This window comes from Cricetulus griseus, chromosome 7 (genome assembly GCF_003668045.3).
Source record: "Cricetulus griseus strain 17A/GY chromosome 7, alternate assembly CriGri-PICRH-1.0, whole genome shotgun sequence".
Taxonomy (NCBI): Eukaryota; Metazoa; Chordata; class Mammalia; order Rodentia; family Cricetidae; genus Cricetulus; species Cricetulus griseus.
Genome location: NC_048600.1, coordinates 80,080,438 through 80,100,838, shown reverse-complemented (window position 1 = coordinate 80,100,838; position 20,401 = coordinate 80,080,438). Strand labels below are relative to the sequence as shown.

General features: G+C 42.4%; 1 protein-coding gene across 1 annotated transcript in view; it reads left to right on the top strand.

The window, feature by feature from the left end:
• Positions 1–10,444: 10,444 nt before the first annotated feature.
• Positions 10,445–20,401, top strand: part of Dnah9 (dynein axonemal heavy chain 9) — a 338,224-nt gene continuing 328,267 nt past the window's right edge. The window contains exon 1 of the mRNA XM_027427134.2: positions 10,445–10,855. Within this exon, the coding sequence (XP_027282935.1) occupies positions 10,445–10,855 (411 nt within the window). The remainder of the gene's footprint in view (positions 10,856–20,401) is intronic.

Here is a 20,401-nt window from a genome sequence, read left to right as displayed (position 1 = left end):
TATTTAAAAGTCTGAATGGGGGTATACTGCTCCCAGAAGTCACATGTTTGTAAATAAAATGCAAGCTCCTGGTATTTAATACTTCCCTAAATTGCAGGTTAGGGAAGGTCGAGAGGCCCATAAAACAAGACAGGTTATTGTCATTGCTTTTAGCTGCCCATAGAACTACATGTGGTTTTATGGAATAGACAAATGAAGTTTGGATTAAGCTTTCTCCCTACCAGCTATCTTTCATAATGCTCCAGGGTACTGGGGAGAAAAGTCATTAACGGTCTTACTCATCCATGAACCCTGTGAACTACAATATCAGCCTAGCAGGAATGTTGTACCCACTGGTGCAATAGTAGAAGACTGTTATGGGAGTGACCAACCACTTTTTGATTGGACTTGAGGCCTGCTCCACAGAAGGGAATTTATTCCTGGTACTAAAATTTCATGGCTGTGAGGTCATAGCCCTAGTATTCTTCTGTTTTACTAAAAGGACTGGATATCAAATTACTTTCTAAATGTCTGTTTATACTTAGCTTAATGCTGATCTCAGCATTGGCCAGAGAAACTTCCATCTGCAGTAGATGATGGTTAAAACACAGACTCCATATTGGTCAAAATGATGAGAATATGTGACTGTTGGTTGCTCAGCCCAAATAGTACATCTATGTCACCCTCTCCCCCAAGAAGAAGAGGGAAAAGGAATGTAAGAATCAGAGGTTTGAGGGGAGTGCTACCACTGGAACACAATATGACCACTGGACTCATTAATTCATTGCAGTTGTGGTTAATGAATGATACATGCACAAGATGGTGCCTGTCAACACACCATTATGGATGATAATGGCTGTAGGGTAAGAGGAATCATTTTCTTTAGTGGTATAGCTAGGATAAGTCACCTATGTGCTAATAAATAATCCCACACCCTTGCTCATGCATATAAAATGCAAAACAAAAGACATGAAGGTAGGACGGGACTCCTTGTGAAGAAGAGCACTGACAGGAGCTAGAAAATATGATGCAAATGTTTAATTTCTGATGCTATGACAAAAAACAACCTAAGGATCACACATTTTAAAATTTTAACCTTACTAAAATGTTATGTTTACAATATCTTTAGCAGGTGTCTTGGGGTTCTGTTGCTGTGGAGAGACAGCATGACCACAGAAACTCTTAAAAAGGAAAACATTTAACTGGGGTGGTTCACTTACAATTTAGAGGTTCAATCCATTATCATCTTGATGGTACATGGAGATGTGGTGCTGGAGCAGAAGTTAAGAGTTAATGTATCTTGACTTGCAGGAAAGAAGAAGTGAACTGATGTCACACCGAATGAAACTTGAACCAAAGAGCCCTAAAAGCCCACCCCCACAGTGACATACTTCCTCCAACAAAGCCATACATACTTCAATAAGGGCACAAGTTCTAATAGAGCCACATCCTTTGGGGGCCATTTTCTTTCAAACATCGCATTATACTCCCTGGCCCCCAAAGGCTTGTAGCCATATCATAATGCAAAAATGCACTTAATCCAACTTCAAAAGTCCCCATAGTCTATCACAGTCTCAAAAAGATTTAAAAGTTCAAAGTCTCTTCTGAGATTCATGCAATCTCTTAACTGTAATATCCTACAAAATCAAAATCAAAAAACAAATCATATACTTCTAACATATAATGGCACGTGATATATATTACCATTCCAAAATATATGGGATGGAGCATAATGAGGAAATAATGGACCAAAGGAAGACTGAAAATAACCTGGGCAAACTCCAAACTCTGTGTATCTTTGTCTAATATCAAGGCTCTCTACACATCTCCAACTGTGTTCAGTTTTGTTAACTACATCCTTCTTTCTTTTGGATTGGTTCCACTCCCTGTTAGCAGCTTCCCTCAGGCAGGTATCCCACTACTCTGGCATCTCCAACACCTTGGGTTCTCCAAGGCAATCCAGGCTGTACCTTTGGAACTTCTCTCAATGGCCTTTCTAGGCCTTCAAGCAGTGACACCCCTGACACATGCCTGGCCTCACCAGCATTCCTTAGTCTCAGAGACAAATTCCATAACCTCTTCCTTCTATCCTTAACTCCAGAACCACATGGCCAGAGCTGCCAAGTTCTGCTACTTGCTGAGGTTGGAACATGGCTCCCTCATTCAATTACATCTTTACCAGTTTTCTGTTTAAGATGCTGTCCTTCACTGCCCAAGCTTGGCTGTACTAAAACTGTTTCTGTAGATTGGACTGGCCTCAAACACAGAGATCTACCTGCCTCTGCTTCTAGAGTACTGGGATTAAAGGCATGCACCACCCCACCTGGCTCTAAGTTTTTCTTAAATTCATTTTCACGAGTTGGAAATTTAGCTGGGAGGAATCTTGCTCTGAGCTTACCACTCCCTTTATTCCATTTCTTAATCTGTTTATATCTCTGAACACAGGGTTTAGCTCTATTCCACTTCCTAATACCCACTTTCTCAATCTGCATAGTTTCTATTTTCATTTGCTCAGCTTGCTCCTTTTCATTAGAATTAACACTAGTAACCACACAACAGATCCAATACTAGGCTGTTTTGAGATTTCCTCTGCCAACAGAATTAATCCAAAACTTTTCACGTTAGCCTCAGGCAGAATTTTCAGACAAGGCAAAAAGCATCTACATTCTTCACCAAAATATCTCAAGAATGATCTCTAGGCAACATTCTAAAATGCTTCTCTTCTGAAACCTCCTGAGCCAGCCAGCTCCCCACCCCAGTTGAAATAACTGTTAGCAGCACTGTCTTCCATGTTCCTACTAATATTGCCCATTAAGCAGCACTTAAAGCATTCAACTGCTTTTCTAATCCTCAGTTCCAAGGTCCATATTCTTTCAAACAAAAACATGGTTAGGCCTATCATAGCAACACTCCAGTTCCTGGTATCAACTTCTGTCTTAGGGTTTCTATTCAGTGAGAAGACAGTATGACTACAGCAACTCCTACAAAGGAAAACATTTATTTGGGGTGGCTGGCTTACAGTTCAGAGTTTCAGTCCATTATCATCTGGTGGGAGATGAAGATGTGCAGGCAGATTGTGCTGGAGCAGTACTTGAAAGTTAGTACATCTTGACTGTTAGGTAACAGGAGGTAAATTAAGTGTCACACTGAGTGAAGCTTGAGCAGTGACATACTTCCTCCAACAAGGCTACATCTCCTAATGTGCATCCCGCTCTGGGTCCACGTTCTTTCAAACCACCACAGATGGGTTTATTAAAGCCTATAGGTCCAGGTCATCTTCCATCATTATGAGGAAGTCAAGGCAGGTATTTCACATAGCTAAGCACATTACATCTATAGCTTAGAGCACAAAGAAATGAATGTACATGTGCTCAGTTGATTGTGCTCTACTTGATTTTTCCATCTTAGATGGTTCAGAATTCCTGCCCAGGGAATGGTGCTACCTACAGTAGTAGTCTGATATTGCAGAATATTTGTTTATACTGTAAAGATGTGTCTCCACCTAAAGCATCTTTTGATTGGTTTAATTAAAAGCTGAATGGCCAATAGTTAGGCAGGAAAGGATAAGGCAGGATTCCTGGGGAGAGAGAGAAAGAGGAGGCTGAATCTAAGTGTGCAGGGGAGAGGCCAGGAGACTCAGAAAGGAAACAGGTAGTACAAGATAAAAGAGAGGTAGTGTCGTGTGATAGAGTATAGATCGATATAAATGGGTTAATTTAAGTTATAAGAGCTAATGAGATAAGCCTAAGCTAAGGCTGGAATTTCATAATTAATATTAAGTTTCCATGTCATTATTTAAGAGCTGGCTGGTGGGACAGAAATAACTCTGGAGCTGAAGGAGCCCTGCTGAGAAAATCCTCCACATACATACCCATAGGCCTATCTAATATAGACAATTTTCCACTGAGGCTCTCTTTCCATTCTAGGTTGTGTTAAGTTGACAGTTAAAGCCAACCAATACAGCAATGGTCAGTGATATAACCAAAATTCATTAAATACAGTATGGAAATTTCAAAACAATAAAGAAAAACTAGAAGTAAACCAACTCATATGTTTTAAACTCCTAATCTTAATTGAAATATTTGCTCTTTAAACAGTGTGATAAATCATGTCCTTTGAGAAATGTAATTTTAAAATCTCCAAGGTTGTACACATATCCATTGTAATTCTGCCTAAGCATGACTCACTCATGAATCCTGTCCTCACATCTTGGGGTCACATACTATGCTTTTTCTACAAATGAACAGTCATTTAAATATTTACTAAACTAACTTATTTTTACTCTGGCTTGTCTGGAAATAGTTTTCTGTGACCTAGTCAAAGATCCAACTTTACTTCAATGGAGGTCTCAAAGGAGACAGATAACTCCTCAGGCTGCTGGTGGTAGTGCTAGGTAGTCTCCTCACCATCAGAGCTGGTACACACCCAAATGTGGCCATAGGCTTCTGCAGAGAATCATCTTTCATAGCATTAGCAATAGCTATATGTACAACTTTGAAGTTACAGTGTTCAGAGGCTTAAAAAGATTAAGTAGAAATGTTTGTTCTGTTTCTTGTCTTTGTTTCTGTTCTAATGCTGTGAAGAGACACCATGACCAAGGCAACTCTTATAAAAGAAAGCATTTCATTGGAGACTCACTTATGATTTTAGAGAGATAGTCCATTATCATCATGGCAGGAAGCATGACAGCAGGAAGGCAGGCTTGGGGCTCAGAGCTTACATCCTGATCCACAGGCAGGCAGGCTTGGTATAGGCTTTTGAAAGCCTGGTATAGGCTTTTGAAACCTCAAAGCCCACCCCAAGTGATACACTGCCTCCAATAAGGTCACACTTAGTCTAACAAAGGCTATACCTCCTAATCCTTATCAAACAGTTCCATTAACTGGGGACTAAGTGTTCAAACATATGAACCTATGGGGGCCATTCTCATTGAAACCACTCCACTCCACTTCCTGATCCTCATAGGCTTATAGCCATATCATAATTCAAAATTCATTTAGTCCAACTTCAAAAGTCCCCAGAGTCTTTCACCGTCTCAAGACTGCTCAAAAGTCCAAAGTCCCTTCTGAGGCTCAATGCATCCCTTAACTGTAACCCCACTAAAGGCAAAAGCAAAAATGCAAATCACATACTTCTAACATACAAGAGCACACAATATACATTACCATTCCAAAAGGGAGGAAAGAGTCTCTGGAAAGGAAATGCTAGACTAAAGAAAACCAAAACACAACATGACAAACTTCAAATCTTACATTTCTATGATGGCAAAGGACTTGAATGGCTCTTCTCTTCTAGTTTTTCTGACTTCAACACACTTCTGTCTTGGGCTGGTTCTACACCAAGTATGCAGATCCCCTTGGTAGCTATTCCATAGCTCTGGCATCTCCTACATCTTGGGGTCTCCAACATATTCCGGACTCCAGTTTCATAGCTTCACACAATGACCTTTCTCGGCTTCCATGCAGGGACTCTCCTGTCATACTGCTAGCCTCAAGAGCTTTTCTCAACCATGGATATTGATTCTATGCTGCATTTCCTGTATTCTTCTTGACTCTAAATCCAGAGCCACATGGCAGATGCTATGAAGTTCTGCTTGCTGATGCTGGAATCTTGATTTGTTCTTGAATTGCATATGTACAATCTTTCTATTTTTGAAGTTTTCCTTTAATTATTTTTTGTAAAGGAAGCTTAGCCTGGTGAGGTCTTTCCCTGAGGACACTACTCCCTTTATTCCATTTTGAATAAGGGCTTTCTTTAAACATTATATCCCCTTGAGCACAGAACTTGGCTTCAACATTTCCTGCTTCTCTTTTTCTCCTCAAACTGTACATTGTATTTCTTTTTGCCTTGCCCTTTTTCATTGTGGGTCTGCATAAGACTGGCCACTAATGACCACATGACTCAGTAATACTAGGTTGTCTTGAATTTTCCTCTGCCACTGGCATGAAATTGCAAACTCTTCAGTTAGATTTTTGGGACAAAATATAGTTAAGAATGGTCTCCAAGCCACTTGCTGATATTCTTACTCTCTGAAAACTCATGGGTTGGACCTCCACAATCCATATTGCTCTTTCAATATTACTGTCTTATATGTTCCTACTAGGATGTCCTATGAAACCCAGTTTACAACATTCAACTGCTCCCCAGTCTACAGTCCCAAAGTCTTCCATATTCCTCCAAACAACAGCATGGTCAAGCTTGTCACACCAATACCAGCCCCTGGTATAAACTTCTGTCTTAGTTACTGTTTGGGGTAACCTACCATGACGAAGGCCACTGTTATACAAGAAAGCATTTAATTGGGGGCTTGATTACAGTTTTAAAGGTTAGTCAGTTATCATCCTGGCAGGAAGCATGGCATCAGGACAGGAGGTTTGGGACTCAGAGCTTATATCCTCATCCACAGGGAGGCAGTCAGAGAGGTAGGCTATTGAAATCTCAAAGCTCACCTCCAGGGACTTACTTCCTCCTGATCTTTCGAAACAGTTCCATTAACTGGGGACCAACCATTCAATCACATGAGCCCATAGGAGGCCATTCTCATTCAATTCACATTCAAATCACCACATTTACTTTCATCTAAGCAACTTAAATAAATGATATTATGAGGTGGTTTACGAAACTCATAGCATAGTTGAATGGGCTGATAAGATGAAAATAGAGCAGAAAAGTCAAAGGATTTGAGACATATATTTTGACAGTAAACATGTCTTCTTTATATTATTTTCTCAGAATTTTTTTTGTGTGTGTGAGAGACTTAAACCAGATCTCTCATATAAAGGGCTACTTTCCTTTTACTCTCTCTAGCTAATTTTTCCTTTCTACTCTGCCTTGGTTTGAAGGATAAGAAGTATTACCCCAAAAGATAATATCTCACCCAAAGCTGGGCTGGGTATAAGGATATGTGTGTGAACCATTTGCATAAAGGGAAGAATTGTTGCTTTGGATAAACAAGTTCATGCAAGGAGAGGGTGAAAGTTGAGAAGACAGTGGGTGAGGAAGGTTACCACAATACTAATGTTGAAGGGACAGGGACAGAAGAAGAAGCCAAGAAGCCTAAGAGAAAGTGGTCACACAGGAAGGAGAAAAAAAAGAAAAAGAAAAGTGCTAGCCATAAAGCCAAAAGGATAAAATGCTTCCCCATCCATGAATCGAGAATCAACTAGATGGAACAGAGTCAAGAAGCACAGTAAAGAGACACAGCAAGCAGTCCTTACTGGATTGGATTGGATACCAAAAAATCAGTAGTAACAATCTGGTTATGAGGTTTAATTTGTAAGACATTTGATTATGATTTTATAAATGCAAAATTATGAGCACTTCCATTATATGGAATGAACTCCCTAATCTTTTGAGATAGAGTCTCACGTAGCACAATGTGGTTGAAAATGTATTTGCATTCAAAGATAATATTGAGTTATTGGTCTGCTGGTTTCTATCTCTAAGTAATGAGGTTATAAGCATGCACCCCACACTTGATTTCTTATTTATTTGTATTTATTTGAGACAAGACAATTACTACACAACCCAAGTTAATCTTGCCCTTGTCTGTGATTACCTTAATCTTCCAAGTGCTGTGATTATAGGCATGAGCAACCTGCTAGACTTATTTATTTTATTGTTCATTATGTAACTATATGTAAGGAAGTAAACATGTGTAAAGTTGAATAAGAATGTTAAAATGGACAAGGACAACACCAATAGACATGCTAACGTAGATGAGGGAAAGCTCATAAGGCCTCAACCCTAGATAAAGAACTAAAGGCAAATAGGAAATGCTGAGAGCAGGAGAAACTGTCTTTCCCAGGGAAGAGCACACCAACTGGTTACCCAATACCAAATGGTCAGCTCTGAAAATACATACAGACAAGTAATATGCAGACTGAGTAGGTTGTATGTACCTAGAAATAAACACACACACACACACACACACACACACACACACACACACACACACACACCAGCAATTAAAGAAAAAGAGGCCATGAACTTGAAAAGGAGCCTCCTTCCAGCAGTCAACCCTGACCACCAGTTTAGTGAGTGTGCCATCTTGCAGGTGACACGCCAAGTCTGCTTCAGACTTCAGATGGTTGATGGAGCCCTGATGAGGCTTTACATTCACCATCACAAAAGATCCTAATCAACAACCATCTAGCCAAGCTGTTTCAACAGCCTCACCCTCTGCAAAATGTCTGGGATTAAGAATTCATTGCTATTTTAAACTGCTAGGTTTGGGGGTAATTTCTTGTTGTACCTGTTCAATAGATATAGAAAATATCCGTTGTTTTAATAAAACCTATAAAAAGTTTTCCTCCAAAACATCAACTTCTAAAATGAAAAGAAGGTGTGTTCTAGAGAAACAGGAAAACAGATGGCAATGTTTGGGAGACTTCACCTTCAGGCAGACACCTTCAGGGACTCATTCACTCTCCGTATGTGTACGCACATAGTGCTTATACATGCTCACATGTACATGCTTATATGTACAAGCATGCCCCATACCAGTCAGAGAAGGATTTTCTTGATAAAGGGTCTCTTGTTGGACCAGAAGTTCACTGCTAGGCTCAATAGCCAGTGAGCTCTTAGGATTCACCTGTGTTGGGGTTATAGCTATGCATAACTTTGAGCATAGGTCTTGTGGAGTGGGGGTTGAACTCAAGTCCTCAAAACAAGTTCTCCTACCCACTAACACATCTTACCATCCCATCATTCATCCAGTTTTTATATAGTTGGGGCATGAGGCAAATGAGATAAAAAGGTGTGGGGGGAGTGGGGGGAGCCAGGGTGAGAGTGGCAAAATTTTTATTTGAAAAGTTATAGGAAGTGAATGGCCCTGAGTTCACTCCATATACAAAACATAAGCAAATTGACACATTGGAGACATTTGCCATCCAAAATGTCCACGAGGACTTCTTATAGGAAGGAGGGAAGAAGAGAGGGAGGGAGGGAAGAGGCCTCACCCTCCCAGGGGAGCAGAAAGGATATGTGATAGGTAGGGTTTTAGTTGGAGGGGGTGGCAGGGGAGGAGGGAAGGGAGAGGGAACTGGGATTGACATGTAAAACAATCTTTATTTGAATGTTTCTAATTCAAATAAAAAAATCGATTCTAAATAAAAAGATGTATATAAAAAGGAGGAAAGGAAGGAAGGAATTATTGCATATGTAAGAAGCCTCTGACATTTCTATTTTCTGCAATGTGTTTTTGGAAATATCAATTATCAGATTCATTTTGCTCCTTCCTAATCACTCTGCTTGTTGTTTAATGCATCAATGATAAAACACTCTGCACAGACATAATAAAGATCCATTTTCTAATGCAAACATTTTCATCACAGAACCCCTGGGTCCCAGTTATTGAGAAATCAATCATTTTAGCTTCTAGGCACTGGTATTGTCCTGAGGGGGTCTTGTTAAGCCAAGCTGCTTTGATAAGTGCCACTCTGTTAATATTCTTTTGAAGCCTATTGAAAGCATCCACTTTACTCAGAAACCCTGCAGTCCCTGGGAGGTAATACAATCAGAGTGGAGGTGCACAGAGTGGATTCTTGCAGACGTGTGGGCCTCATGCTGAGTGTCCATTTCCCTGGTACCCACACATCTTCACCATCACTCACACAATGCATACAAAGGCTCAAGCTGTTTGTTCTGATTGTGCAGAAGGACGGAGCCTGGGAGAAGTGATAATTTCAGGAAGGGATACTTAACATGCCACATATTTACACGTGCTTTAGAATATTTAATAATTGACCTGGGGTCACTCCCACAGAATCACATCTCCCAGCATAGTTGCCCTTTTGGTAAATGAAGGCGTAGGTAGGCAGAGCAAAGTACTGCAGAATATTTTTAAAACAATTTATTGTAAATGTTTGAAGTGGAGGCATCCGAAGTGGTTACTAGCCACATGTACCTATTTACTTGTAAATTTAAATGAAACAATTAAGGCCTGAGTCTCCCAATAGATTGCACGTTTCTGTAAGCCTATAATTTGCACAAAGGAAAAAAAAAGAAAAGAAAAATTTCTCAAACAGTACTCTCCTAAAGTCTTTAAGTTATCACCTTGGAAAAAGAAATTTATATTGCATCCAACTTCCTTAAATTTGTGGTCTTATGATTTGGCCTTGGGAGTAACTTTTTAAATTATATATTTAGGAGAGGGTAAGAGCTATGCTGTTTGTGTATGGAGGCGTCTGAAGACTTTAATCTGACCTTAGACAAAGGAATCCCACGCAAGCCTTTGCCTTGCTTTCTTCTGCACACCTCCAGTCTACCAGACCATCCAGGAAGTGGGAGCCTCCACTAGTTTCCCAGCAACAGAGACGCGACCCCGCCCCTTCCCAGCCCCTGCCTACCTTATCAACTTAATGGGGCGGAGCTAGAGTCCAGTACCCAATATAAGGAAAGCAGAGGCTGGAGGGCTTGGCATCCCCGTCGCTAGGGAAACAGACGCCGCAGCAGGCAGTTCGCAATGCCGGGCGCCGAGAAGCCAGTGGCGCCGGCGGAGACCGGAGCTGAGGAGCCCAGCGACCCGAGGCTGCAGCTCCTGGGGGCTTTCGTGACTCGGAGTCTGCGTCCAGTCGCGGGGGCCTGGGAGCGCTGCACGGGCACAGCCGAGGTGGGGCAGCTGCTGCAAGCTTTCCTGGATCATGGTGCTGCCGCGGAACCGCGGCCGCTGCTGGTGGTGCAGCCTGGGCCCGGGGGCCTGGCGGTACGACCCTGTCTGGACGCAGGACCGGAGACCGGCCGGGCTTGCGCCAAGGGGCTTTTTTTCTTGCGCACCAGACCAGAGCCTCCGGGAAGTCACAGCCTCCGCGGCTCGGTGCTCTGCGGAGACCTGCCCGCGATGCCTCTGGAGCACCTAGACCCGCTGCTCTCCGAGGTGAGGGTGGGTAGGTGGCCCCTTGCTAGCAGAGGCTGAAGCCTGGGGGGGCAGAGGGGGCGTGTGCATGAGGGGCGGAGTCAGAGCCAAAAAGGTGGGGCAACGATGCCAGGGAGGGTGAGTGGGCAGGGTCACAGCCAGTGGGAGGAGACAAGAGGTGGAGTCTGGAAGAAGTAGGCTGAGGTTGGAGCACAGCCTGGGAGGGAATGGAAAGGCGGAGCTGCAAGGAAATGAAAACCCTGGCGAGCAGTAAGGTACCCGCCTGGGGCAAGTCTAGGTGGAGGCCTGGCTACAGTGAGAAGCAGCCTTGGGTCAGGGTCTTGCTTCAAGGCGAACCCAGAATGTGAAGAGTGTCCGAGCCTGGCAGCTTTGTAAGTCAAGAGGCAAGAGCTGAGGAAAGAAGTTGTGAAGGGGGGAGGGGGGCCTAGGGTGTATTCCGAGTGGGTCTGCTGGGTGGAAAAAGTTTTGGTGCTTTAAACATTATTTTCCTTAGTAGAGGAGATTAGAGGGAGGCAGTTTGGTTTTGATTTTTATGTCATTCATTTACCATGCAACCATTTACCAAAGGTTAGCCCTGTGCCCACAGAAGTTGAGACTCATCTTGGAAATGGCCAGTGGGCATTGGAAACGATCTGTCCGCGCCCTGGGAAAAGGGACATGGATGGAGTATCTAGCTCTCAGAGGATTTTCACAAGGCTATTCAGGAGAGATTTTTGTTCTCCTTTAGACTTACCCAAGTGGAAGAAAAACTTTCCTGTTTGTAGGGCACATGAGCTTCTGGGGGTTGGTCCTCTTTAGGTCCAGCTAGTTGTGAAATTAGTGTATACAGATACTAGCTGTGTGATTGGCACCCTGCAAACTACACAGGAAAAGAAAATCACTTCTCATTCATGACATGCTTCACTTAAAAAGCAGGAACGTATATGTCTACTCATGCATTCCAAATATTTGAAACTGAAGACAGTGAGGGTAAGCACTTTGAACCTATTGGTAGATCCAGGACATGGATGTTCCTTGCCACATCTAATGTTACCTCCCTAGTTGCTACTGAAGGGAGAATGCCAAGGAGTAACACGATGGATGGGCCAGCTCTCAGGGAAGTTAGGCTAGCAATAACTTCTCTAATACTTTAAAATTGAATGAATGGTCTTATCACTGAATTATGCGTGGGCCCACCTGTGGGTCACATCCCCTAGTGAAGGATAATAGGAATTGTCCTTAGCTTCAGAGGAAAGAAAGATTTGTGTAGACTAAGATGCTGCCTTCATCTTAGTGTTGCATTGACTCCTGAGCAGGAGAGGCAGTTAAGAAAGAGCACATATTGCTTTTTGCAAAAGATCCATGTCAGGCAGCTCACAACCACCTGTAGTTCCAGCTCTGGGGGATTTGATGATCTTATCAAATGCCCTCTTCCATCTTCTGTAGGTATCTGTGCACATACAATCACATAGACACACACAGATATGTAATCTTAAAAAAACAACAAAAAATACTTTTTAAAGGTTTGGAGATGAGACACAAACTAGTATATGTAGAGGGCTTGAGTACATACAACTCAGGATTGTGAAATCACAAAGGAAGTACAGTCCAGCAAGCAAAGTTAATTTTAGGGTCTACAGAGATGACTTAATGCTTACAAAAGCACACTTCCATAGGATCAGAGTCTGGTCACCACACACAAGTCAGGTAGCTGACAACAGTCTGAAACTCCAGCTCCAGGGGATCTGCTACCTTCTGTGCTTCAGGAGCACCTACACATATGCAACATGCATGCACACAGATCCACATGTATGTACATAAAATAAATAAACAATATTTACTTTAAAGGATGTCTTGAGCCGGGTGTTGGTGGCACACACCTTTAATCCCAGCACTCAGGAGGCAGAGGCAGGATTTCTTTTATTTATTTATTTATTTATTTATTTATTTATTTATTTATTTTTTATTTGAGGCAAAGTCTCATGTAGCCCACTCTGGGATCTAACTTGCTGTGTAGCTAAGGATAACCTTTAACTCCTGATCCCCCAGCCTCTACCTCTCAAGTGCTAAGAGTACAGGTATACAGCACCAAATACCTGCCTGATTTTTTAAAAAGAAATTTAGAATGGAAACAAAATTACTCAGTTAAGGAATAAATGAATGAATTATGGGGCATTTATACAGTGAAATACTGTAAGGTTGTTCAAAGGAATTACCAATACAGAATATTCTTTAAAGTGTTATTTCTATTTTGAAACAAAAAGACCCATAAGATTCATCCCCCCACATACACACACACACTGCAGGAGTTTCTAACTGTACAGTACAATGTTGTCAGACACAGACACTTCCAGATCTCCCCTACCCAACATGATTGAAACTACATTCACTAAACAACACCCATGTCCCTATCTGCAGGCCCATCGAACAGTATTCTCCAATTTGTCTTCATGAATTTGACTGGTCTAGGTGTGGTGGTTTGAATAGGTATGGCCCCCATAGACTCATGTGTTTGAATGCTTGGCCTGTAGGCAGTGGCACTATTCGGAGGTATGGCCTTGTTGGAGGATATGTGTCACTCAGGGTGGGCTTTGAGTCTCATATGCTCAAGCTCTGCCCAATGTAGGAGACAGCCTCCTTCTGCCGCTTGTGGATCAAGATGTAGGAATTTTAGCTGCTTTTCCAGCACCATGTCTGCCTGCATGCCACCATGAAGATAATGAACTAAACCTCTGAACTGTAAGCCAGACCTAATTAAATGTTTTCCTTTATAAGAGTTTCTATGGTCACGGTGTCTTTTCCCAACAAAAAACCCTAATTAAGACACAATGTAAATGGAGTCATGTAGCATCTATGTCTTTGTGACTCTCAGTGTTTTCTCCTGACTTAACACTTAGTTATTTCAACAATTAAAAGGTCCTTCAATCACATGGCCTCTGGGTTCCCTGAGTCTTTCTCCTCCAGTTCCCCATACTGTGTGATCCAGTGCAGCCCCCTGAACAATGCTTCTGTTTTTCCAGCTTGCTCCCTCCCATACCTTGACCACAACAGTCTCTGGAATCTGCCGGGACTTCAATGTATTGTCCTCCCAATGTGTCTTGGCCACAGCAGTGCACTTGTTCCTTGCCCAGCTTGAGAGGCAGCACCATCAATTATCATTATCATTACACTGGATCATTTCACTCAGCCAATGTCCTCATGGTTCTTCCTGTTGTCACACACAACAAATCTTTTTGTTGTTGTTGTTAAAGCCAAGAATATTACACAGTATTTCCATAGCAATTCTTTTCAATTATTATCTCCATCATATTTGCCTGTGGGCATGTCTGTGAGGCATCTTCTTAATTATTGGTTGATGTGGGAAGGTCCAGCTCACAGTGGGTGGTAAGACCTCTGAGCAAGTGGTCCTGGGGTCTATAAGAAAGCAGACTGAGTAAGGCATGGAGAACAAGCCAGTAAACAGCATTCCTCCATGGTCTCTGCTTCAATTCCTGCCTCCACGTTATTGCTTGTATTCCTGCCCTGACTTCCCTCAATAACAGATCGTGACCAGGAAGTGTGAGATAAAATAAACCTTTTCCTTCCCCAAAACGCTTTGTGTCATGGTCTTTATCACTGCAGTGGAAAGCAAGCTAAGACAAAGGTTGATTTCAGTTCTTGACTATCATTGTAAATAAAAAGGTGATATGGAATTTTAAGTATAGAACTTATATATAGTATGCAACTATTTGTATTAAAAAGAAGAAATGGGGACTGGAAAGATGGCTCAGCAGTTAAGAGCACTTGTGACTCTTCCAGAGGACTGGGTTTGATTCTCAGCACCTACATGACTGTACACAACCACCTGTAACTCTAGTTCCAGGGGATCTAACATCATCTTCTGACCTTTGTGGGCACTACATGCACAGGGTACACAGATATACATGCAGGCAAAATAATCATACACATAAAATGACAAAAACAATAAACAATTAAAGGAGAAAGAAAAACTGGAAATGGTTGCTCAGACCAGTAATCCAAGTACTTGAAAGACTGAGGCAAGAGGATTGCTGTGAGTTTAAGAAAAGCCAGAGTTCTATAGTAAGCCCCAAGCCATCCTGAGCTACATGAAAGATTCCATCTAGAGAAAGGTGGTAAATTGAAAAATGGAGAAGGAAGAGAAAATGAGGAATAGGGAGAAAAGAAAAAGAATCCACAGTTAGGGAGCCGAATAGTTGAGGTACAGGAGAGGGTAGACTATTTATCATACTTGTACTATATAAATGCACTATCTACTTAAATTTTAAATGAAATAATTTTAAAATATCAGGTCCTTAACTCACAAAGGCTTTTCTCAAAGGGATATTTAGGACTTCCCCTGTACTTCTGTTCTGAACCTTGTGAGTTCAAGGACAGTGTGGTCAACAAATCGAGTTCCAGGACAGCCAGGACTGCTACACAGAGAAACTCTGTCTCAAAAAACAAAACCAAACAAACAAGAAAGACAGAAGTTGGTACCAGGGACTGGGCTGTTGCTATGATAGGCCTAACATATTTTTGCTTGAAGGAATATGGACCTTGGAACTGAGGATTAGAAAAGCAGTTGAATGCTTTAAGTGCTGCTTAATGGGCCATAGTAGTAGGAGCATGGATTACAGTGCTGCTAACAGTTATTTCAACTGGGGTGGGGAGCTGGCTGGCTCAGGAGGTTTCAGAGGAGAAGCATTTTAGAATGTTGCCTAGAGATCATTCTTGGGATATTTTGGTGAAGGATGTAGATGCTTTTTGCCTTTGTCTGAAAAGTTTGCCTGAGGCTAAAGTGAAAAGTTTTGGATTAATTCTGTTGGCAGAGGAAATCTCAAAACAGCCTAGTATAGGATCTGTTGTGTGGTTACTAGTGTTAATTCTAATGAAGATTTATAATGAAAAGGAGCAAGCTGAGCAAATGAAAATAGAAACTATGCAGATTGAGAAAGTGGGTATCAGAAAGTGGAATAGAGCTAAACCCTGTGTTCAGAGATATAAACAGATTAAGAAATGGAATAAAGGGAGTGGTAACCTCAGAGCAAGATTCCTCCCAGCTAAATTTCCAACCCATGAAAATGAATTAAAGAAAAACTTAGAGCCAGGTGGGGTGGTGCATGCCTTTAATCCCAGTACTCTAGAAGCAGAGGCTAGTAGATCTCTGAGTTTGTGGCCAGCCCAGTCTACAAATCCAGTTTCAGTATAGCCAAGCTTAGGCAGTGAAGGACAGCATCTTAAACAGAAAACTGGTAAAGATGTAATTGAATGAGGGGGCCATATTCCAGCCCCAGTACGTAGCAGAACTTGGCAGCTTCAGCTACTTGGTTCTTGCTTTAGACTCAAGAATAGAAGAAAAGGGTTATAGAATCTTCATCCATGTCTAAGGGAAGCCACTGGACCCAGGTCAGGCATGTTTCAGCAGTATCCCTGCATGGAAGCCTCTGGAGGCAATTGTGTGAAGTTGCAAAGGTGAAGGCTGGATTACTTTGGAGAACCCACGATGTTGGAGATGTCAGAGCTGTGGGGTACTTCCCTAGGAGAACTATTAGCCAGGAGTGGAACCAGCCCAAGAGAAAGAAGTATATTGCAGTCAACATAGCTGAAAGGAGTTGGAGATTTGAAGAGTGCTTTGACATCAGACCTGAAGATGCAGAGTTTGGAGATTTCCCTGCTGGTTTGCAGCCTTGTTTTGGTCCAGTATTTTCTCACTATCCCACCTTTTCTCCACTTTGGATACTGTGCCATTGTATGCTGAAAGTATATAATTTGCTTTATGATTTTGATTTTATAGGATATTACAGTTAAGAGATTGCATGAATCTCAGAGCAGGCATTCAACTTTAGACTTTTAAACAAGTTTGAGACCGTATAGACCATGAGGACTTTTGAAGTTGGCTTAAATGCACTTTGCATTATGTTATGGCTATAGGCCTATTGGAGCCAGAGGGTGTGGTCATTTGAAAGAAAATGTCTCCAATATGGAGTGGCACTATTAGGAGGTGTGGCTTTGTTGGAGTAGGTGTGGTTTTATTGGAGGATTGTGTCACTGTCGGGGTGGGCTTGGAAGTCTCATATGCTCAAGCTACACCCATTGTGGATACAGTTGCTTCTGCTACCTTTGGATGAAGAAGTAGAACTCTCAGATCCTTTTCCAGCACCATGTCTGCCTGCATGCCACCCTGAAGATAATGGAGTAAACCTCTGAAATTGTAAGCTAGCCCCAAGTTCATATTTTCCTTTATAAGAGTTACCATGGTCATAGAAACCCACAGTGATAGAAACCCTAAGATATTGTGTGTACCCATGTGTGTGGAAGCCATAGGACAGCCTTGGGTGTTACTGAGGGCTGTTATCCTTTGAACTAGATTGGCTGGCCAGCAAATCTCAGAGCCCCTCCCTCAGCCTCCCTAGCACTGGCATTACAAATGTAGGCCACCACATGTAGCATTTTTGTGGGTTCGAGAGACTGAACTCAGCTGAGTCCTCTTGCTTGCAAAGCAGGCATTTTTCCAACTGATCTATCTATATGCCCTTAGAAGATATTTTGAGACAATGTCTACCCTGGATATCCCAGGCTGTCCTTGAACCCATGATCCTCCTGTCTCAGCCTGTGAAACCACATTTGACTATTATTCTCTTTAAATCAATTCTGGACTGTGTTCCCCTGCTATCCCAGCCTTTCTTGTTTGCCCAGGCTTTTGCTCCCACACTCTCTGAGAGAAGAAAACCGCATTATTTTCAGTGGTGTCTGCTGGGCCACATCAAGAGGTTATAATCGGTGCCCATCCCACTGGAAGTGTGAGTGGCTCATGAGTGACCTCTGCTCCACAGAGGCACATTCTTCCTTTGGCTCCCAGGACCCCAACCCTTCAGTTGTTTCACATGGTCAAGACTATCCACTCCATCCTCGGTGTCTACTGATGGTGTCCCCCCCTTCCCAGCTTCTGAACATCAGGACCCTTTGTTCTCACCCCTTGGATATCTTCCTTTGTCTGTAAACCCTCCTTACTTTGGGACTCTCAGTCAATTTCAAAATGTGTCAAACCACCTGTGGCTGACACCTTCCAACTTTGTTGTTTGCAGCCTTTGCCCTGAACTCCTGAACCCCCAAGCAGACTTATCCATCTTACCACCCAGAGTCTCCTTGAAATAAAAATAGATGCATCAAATTCCTAACAGCCACATACAAGTTGCTCTTCCTTCCTTACGAGCTTCACCCGTATCCTTTCCCACATCCCATGATGGAATGACATTCTTTCTTCTGCTCAAAACCTATAGTATCACATCAACTCCTTTATGTCTCCCACAAGCCCCAAACTAGCTCATTAGTATGTCACATTAGATGTACCTTTACATAGACCCCAGTCATTCACAATTTGATCACTATCCTGGTATCAAACCACTCTACCCTAGAGTTTATAATAACTGGGGCATACCTACCAAATGATATCAAACCATGTTACTCACACCCATCAATGGAATTCATTTTCCTGGGAAAAAAACAAAAGCCCTATAAGAAAGGCTGTATATAATTTGTCTCCCTACTCTTTCTCTCACCCTGGTTCAGTGATGTTGGTTTCCATACTACTCCATCACACACATGAGTTTCTATCTTGAGACCTTTGTGCTAGTTCTGCCTTGAATCTGTAACATACATCCTCTATGGCTTCACAGACTCTCTCTTTTCCCTACTAACTTTTTGGTTAGGTTTTTGTTTCTTAGAAGGGCTTGTGCTGATTTACTATTAATGGTTGTGACAGCCCTGCACACCCTGGCTCTACATGGAAATCCTATCCACACATGCACACACACTAAATATTAAGTTTTATACTAGTGAAGATATATACCATAGAGGAACTAAATATCTTAATACAGTAACCACTCAGCATGCTTATTACATAACTGAATGAATAAATTTTCATTCCTTAAAAACTTTAGCCATTGTTTTTCTAGACCTCAGATCCCTACAGAATTCAACCCAAACCTCCCTCCACTTTTTCCTCTGTTGGTATATGTTTGTCAACCTCTAAAGGATGCACCAAGATGCCAGAACCTAGGGAAGAATGTGAGTACTCAAGGATCAACTGAGATTCAGTCTCTGCCTTTGAGATCCTAGGAGAATCCTTTCCTTGTTCAGCCTTCTGCTCTGAGTCCAACATAAATGTGACTGATCTTAGCTCATGATCTTTTTGCTGTTTCTGAGCTCCCTGCTGGAATGATTATGTTTGCTCAGAACATGTTTCCAGAAAGACCAGCAAGAACTATTTTGCAGCCATCAGCTTTGAATCCATTTAGTCTTTCTATGATTGCCTAAACCTATTACCTGACCAGCACAGGCCCATCTGTCTGGCATTTCCATTGTATGGTTTGTCATATTGTAATGGGAAGTGGCTCCTAGTGAGCTATGATTTTCAAGTTACTAGCAATAGAAACTCAGTTTTAAACAATATGGAAACTTCAAGAGCAGCCTGATTTAGGAGCTCAAATAGCCACTTGGTCTTTCTTCCCCTGTAAGTTCTCTCTTCTCTAAATCATTTTGTTTTAAAGCTCCTCCTGGATAAAGGGTCTACTCCTCCAGAAGGTGAGTGTGAAGGAGTTGCTTTCTCTTCCATGAGAAGTTGGGACAAAGGTTGTGCCTTTCCCCCTGCCCCCCACATTGTCTCAGATGGGGATGTCTGTCCATCTCTCAATGTGGGAAAGCTATGTTGGGTGACCTAAATCAGCTCATTTTCACCATAGAGATGGAGTCAAGATTCTCAATGTGGCTGTTTTTGAAAATGCCTACCTCCACACCCATCTTTAGGAACACTGTTCTCTCTCTCTCTCTCTCTCTCTCTCTCTCTCTCTCTCTCTCTCTCTCTCTCTCTCTCTCTCTCTCGTCTTTTGAGGCCATTTCTGTCGGTTCATCTTCACCCTGATAATGAGGAGGGATTGATGCCCCAGTGTGATGGAGATAGCAAAACATATGACTTCCAACACGGCAGATGACCTGGACAGTGTTTACTAATCATGTCTCCCAGTGAGAGAAGCAGGTCACTCTACCACACAGGATCACATGGAACTGACCTTGGAAACAGAGTGAACCAGGGATTTGTGGAATGGAACTGACTTTGGGTACAGAGTGAGCCAGGGATTGTGGGATGGAGCTGACTTTGGGAACAGAGTGAGCCAGGGATTGTGGGATGGAGCTGACTTTGGGTACAGAGTGAACCAGGGATTGTGGGATGGAGCTGGCCTTGGAAACAGAGTGAACCAGGGATTGTGGGATGGAGGTGACTTTGGGAACACAGGGACTATGGTATAGAATCAAGATGGAGTGGTGCCCCTAGTTCCTGGCCCCTCCTGGTGAGGAAGACTGTTTGGTTGGGGAATATTCTCCAAAGAGCAGATGAGATGGAAAATTGTAGGAAGGTTGTTGGAGGCTTTCCTAATTTCCCCAGGGGTCAAGGTGACATGTAACGTTGCACCCTAATCTTAAATCCTGCAGTGCAGTGACCTGTAGAAGGATATGTATGGGACTTTAGGAATGGTTGCTCTTCTCCCTCTCCTCCATCCCCTCTCTCTC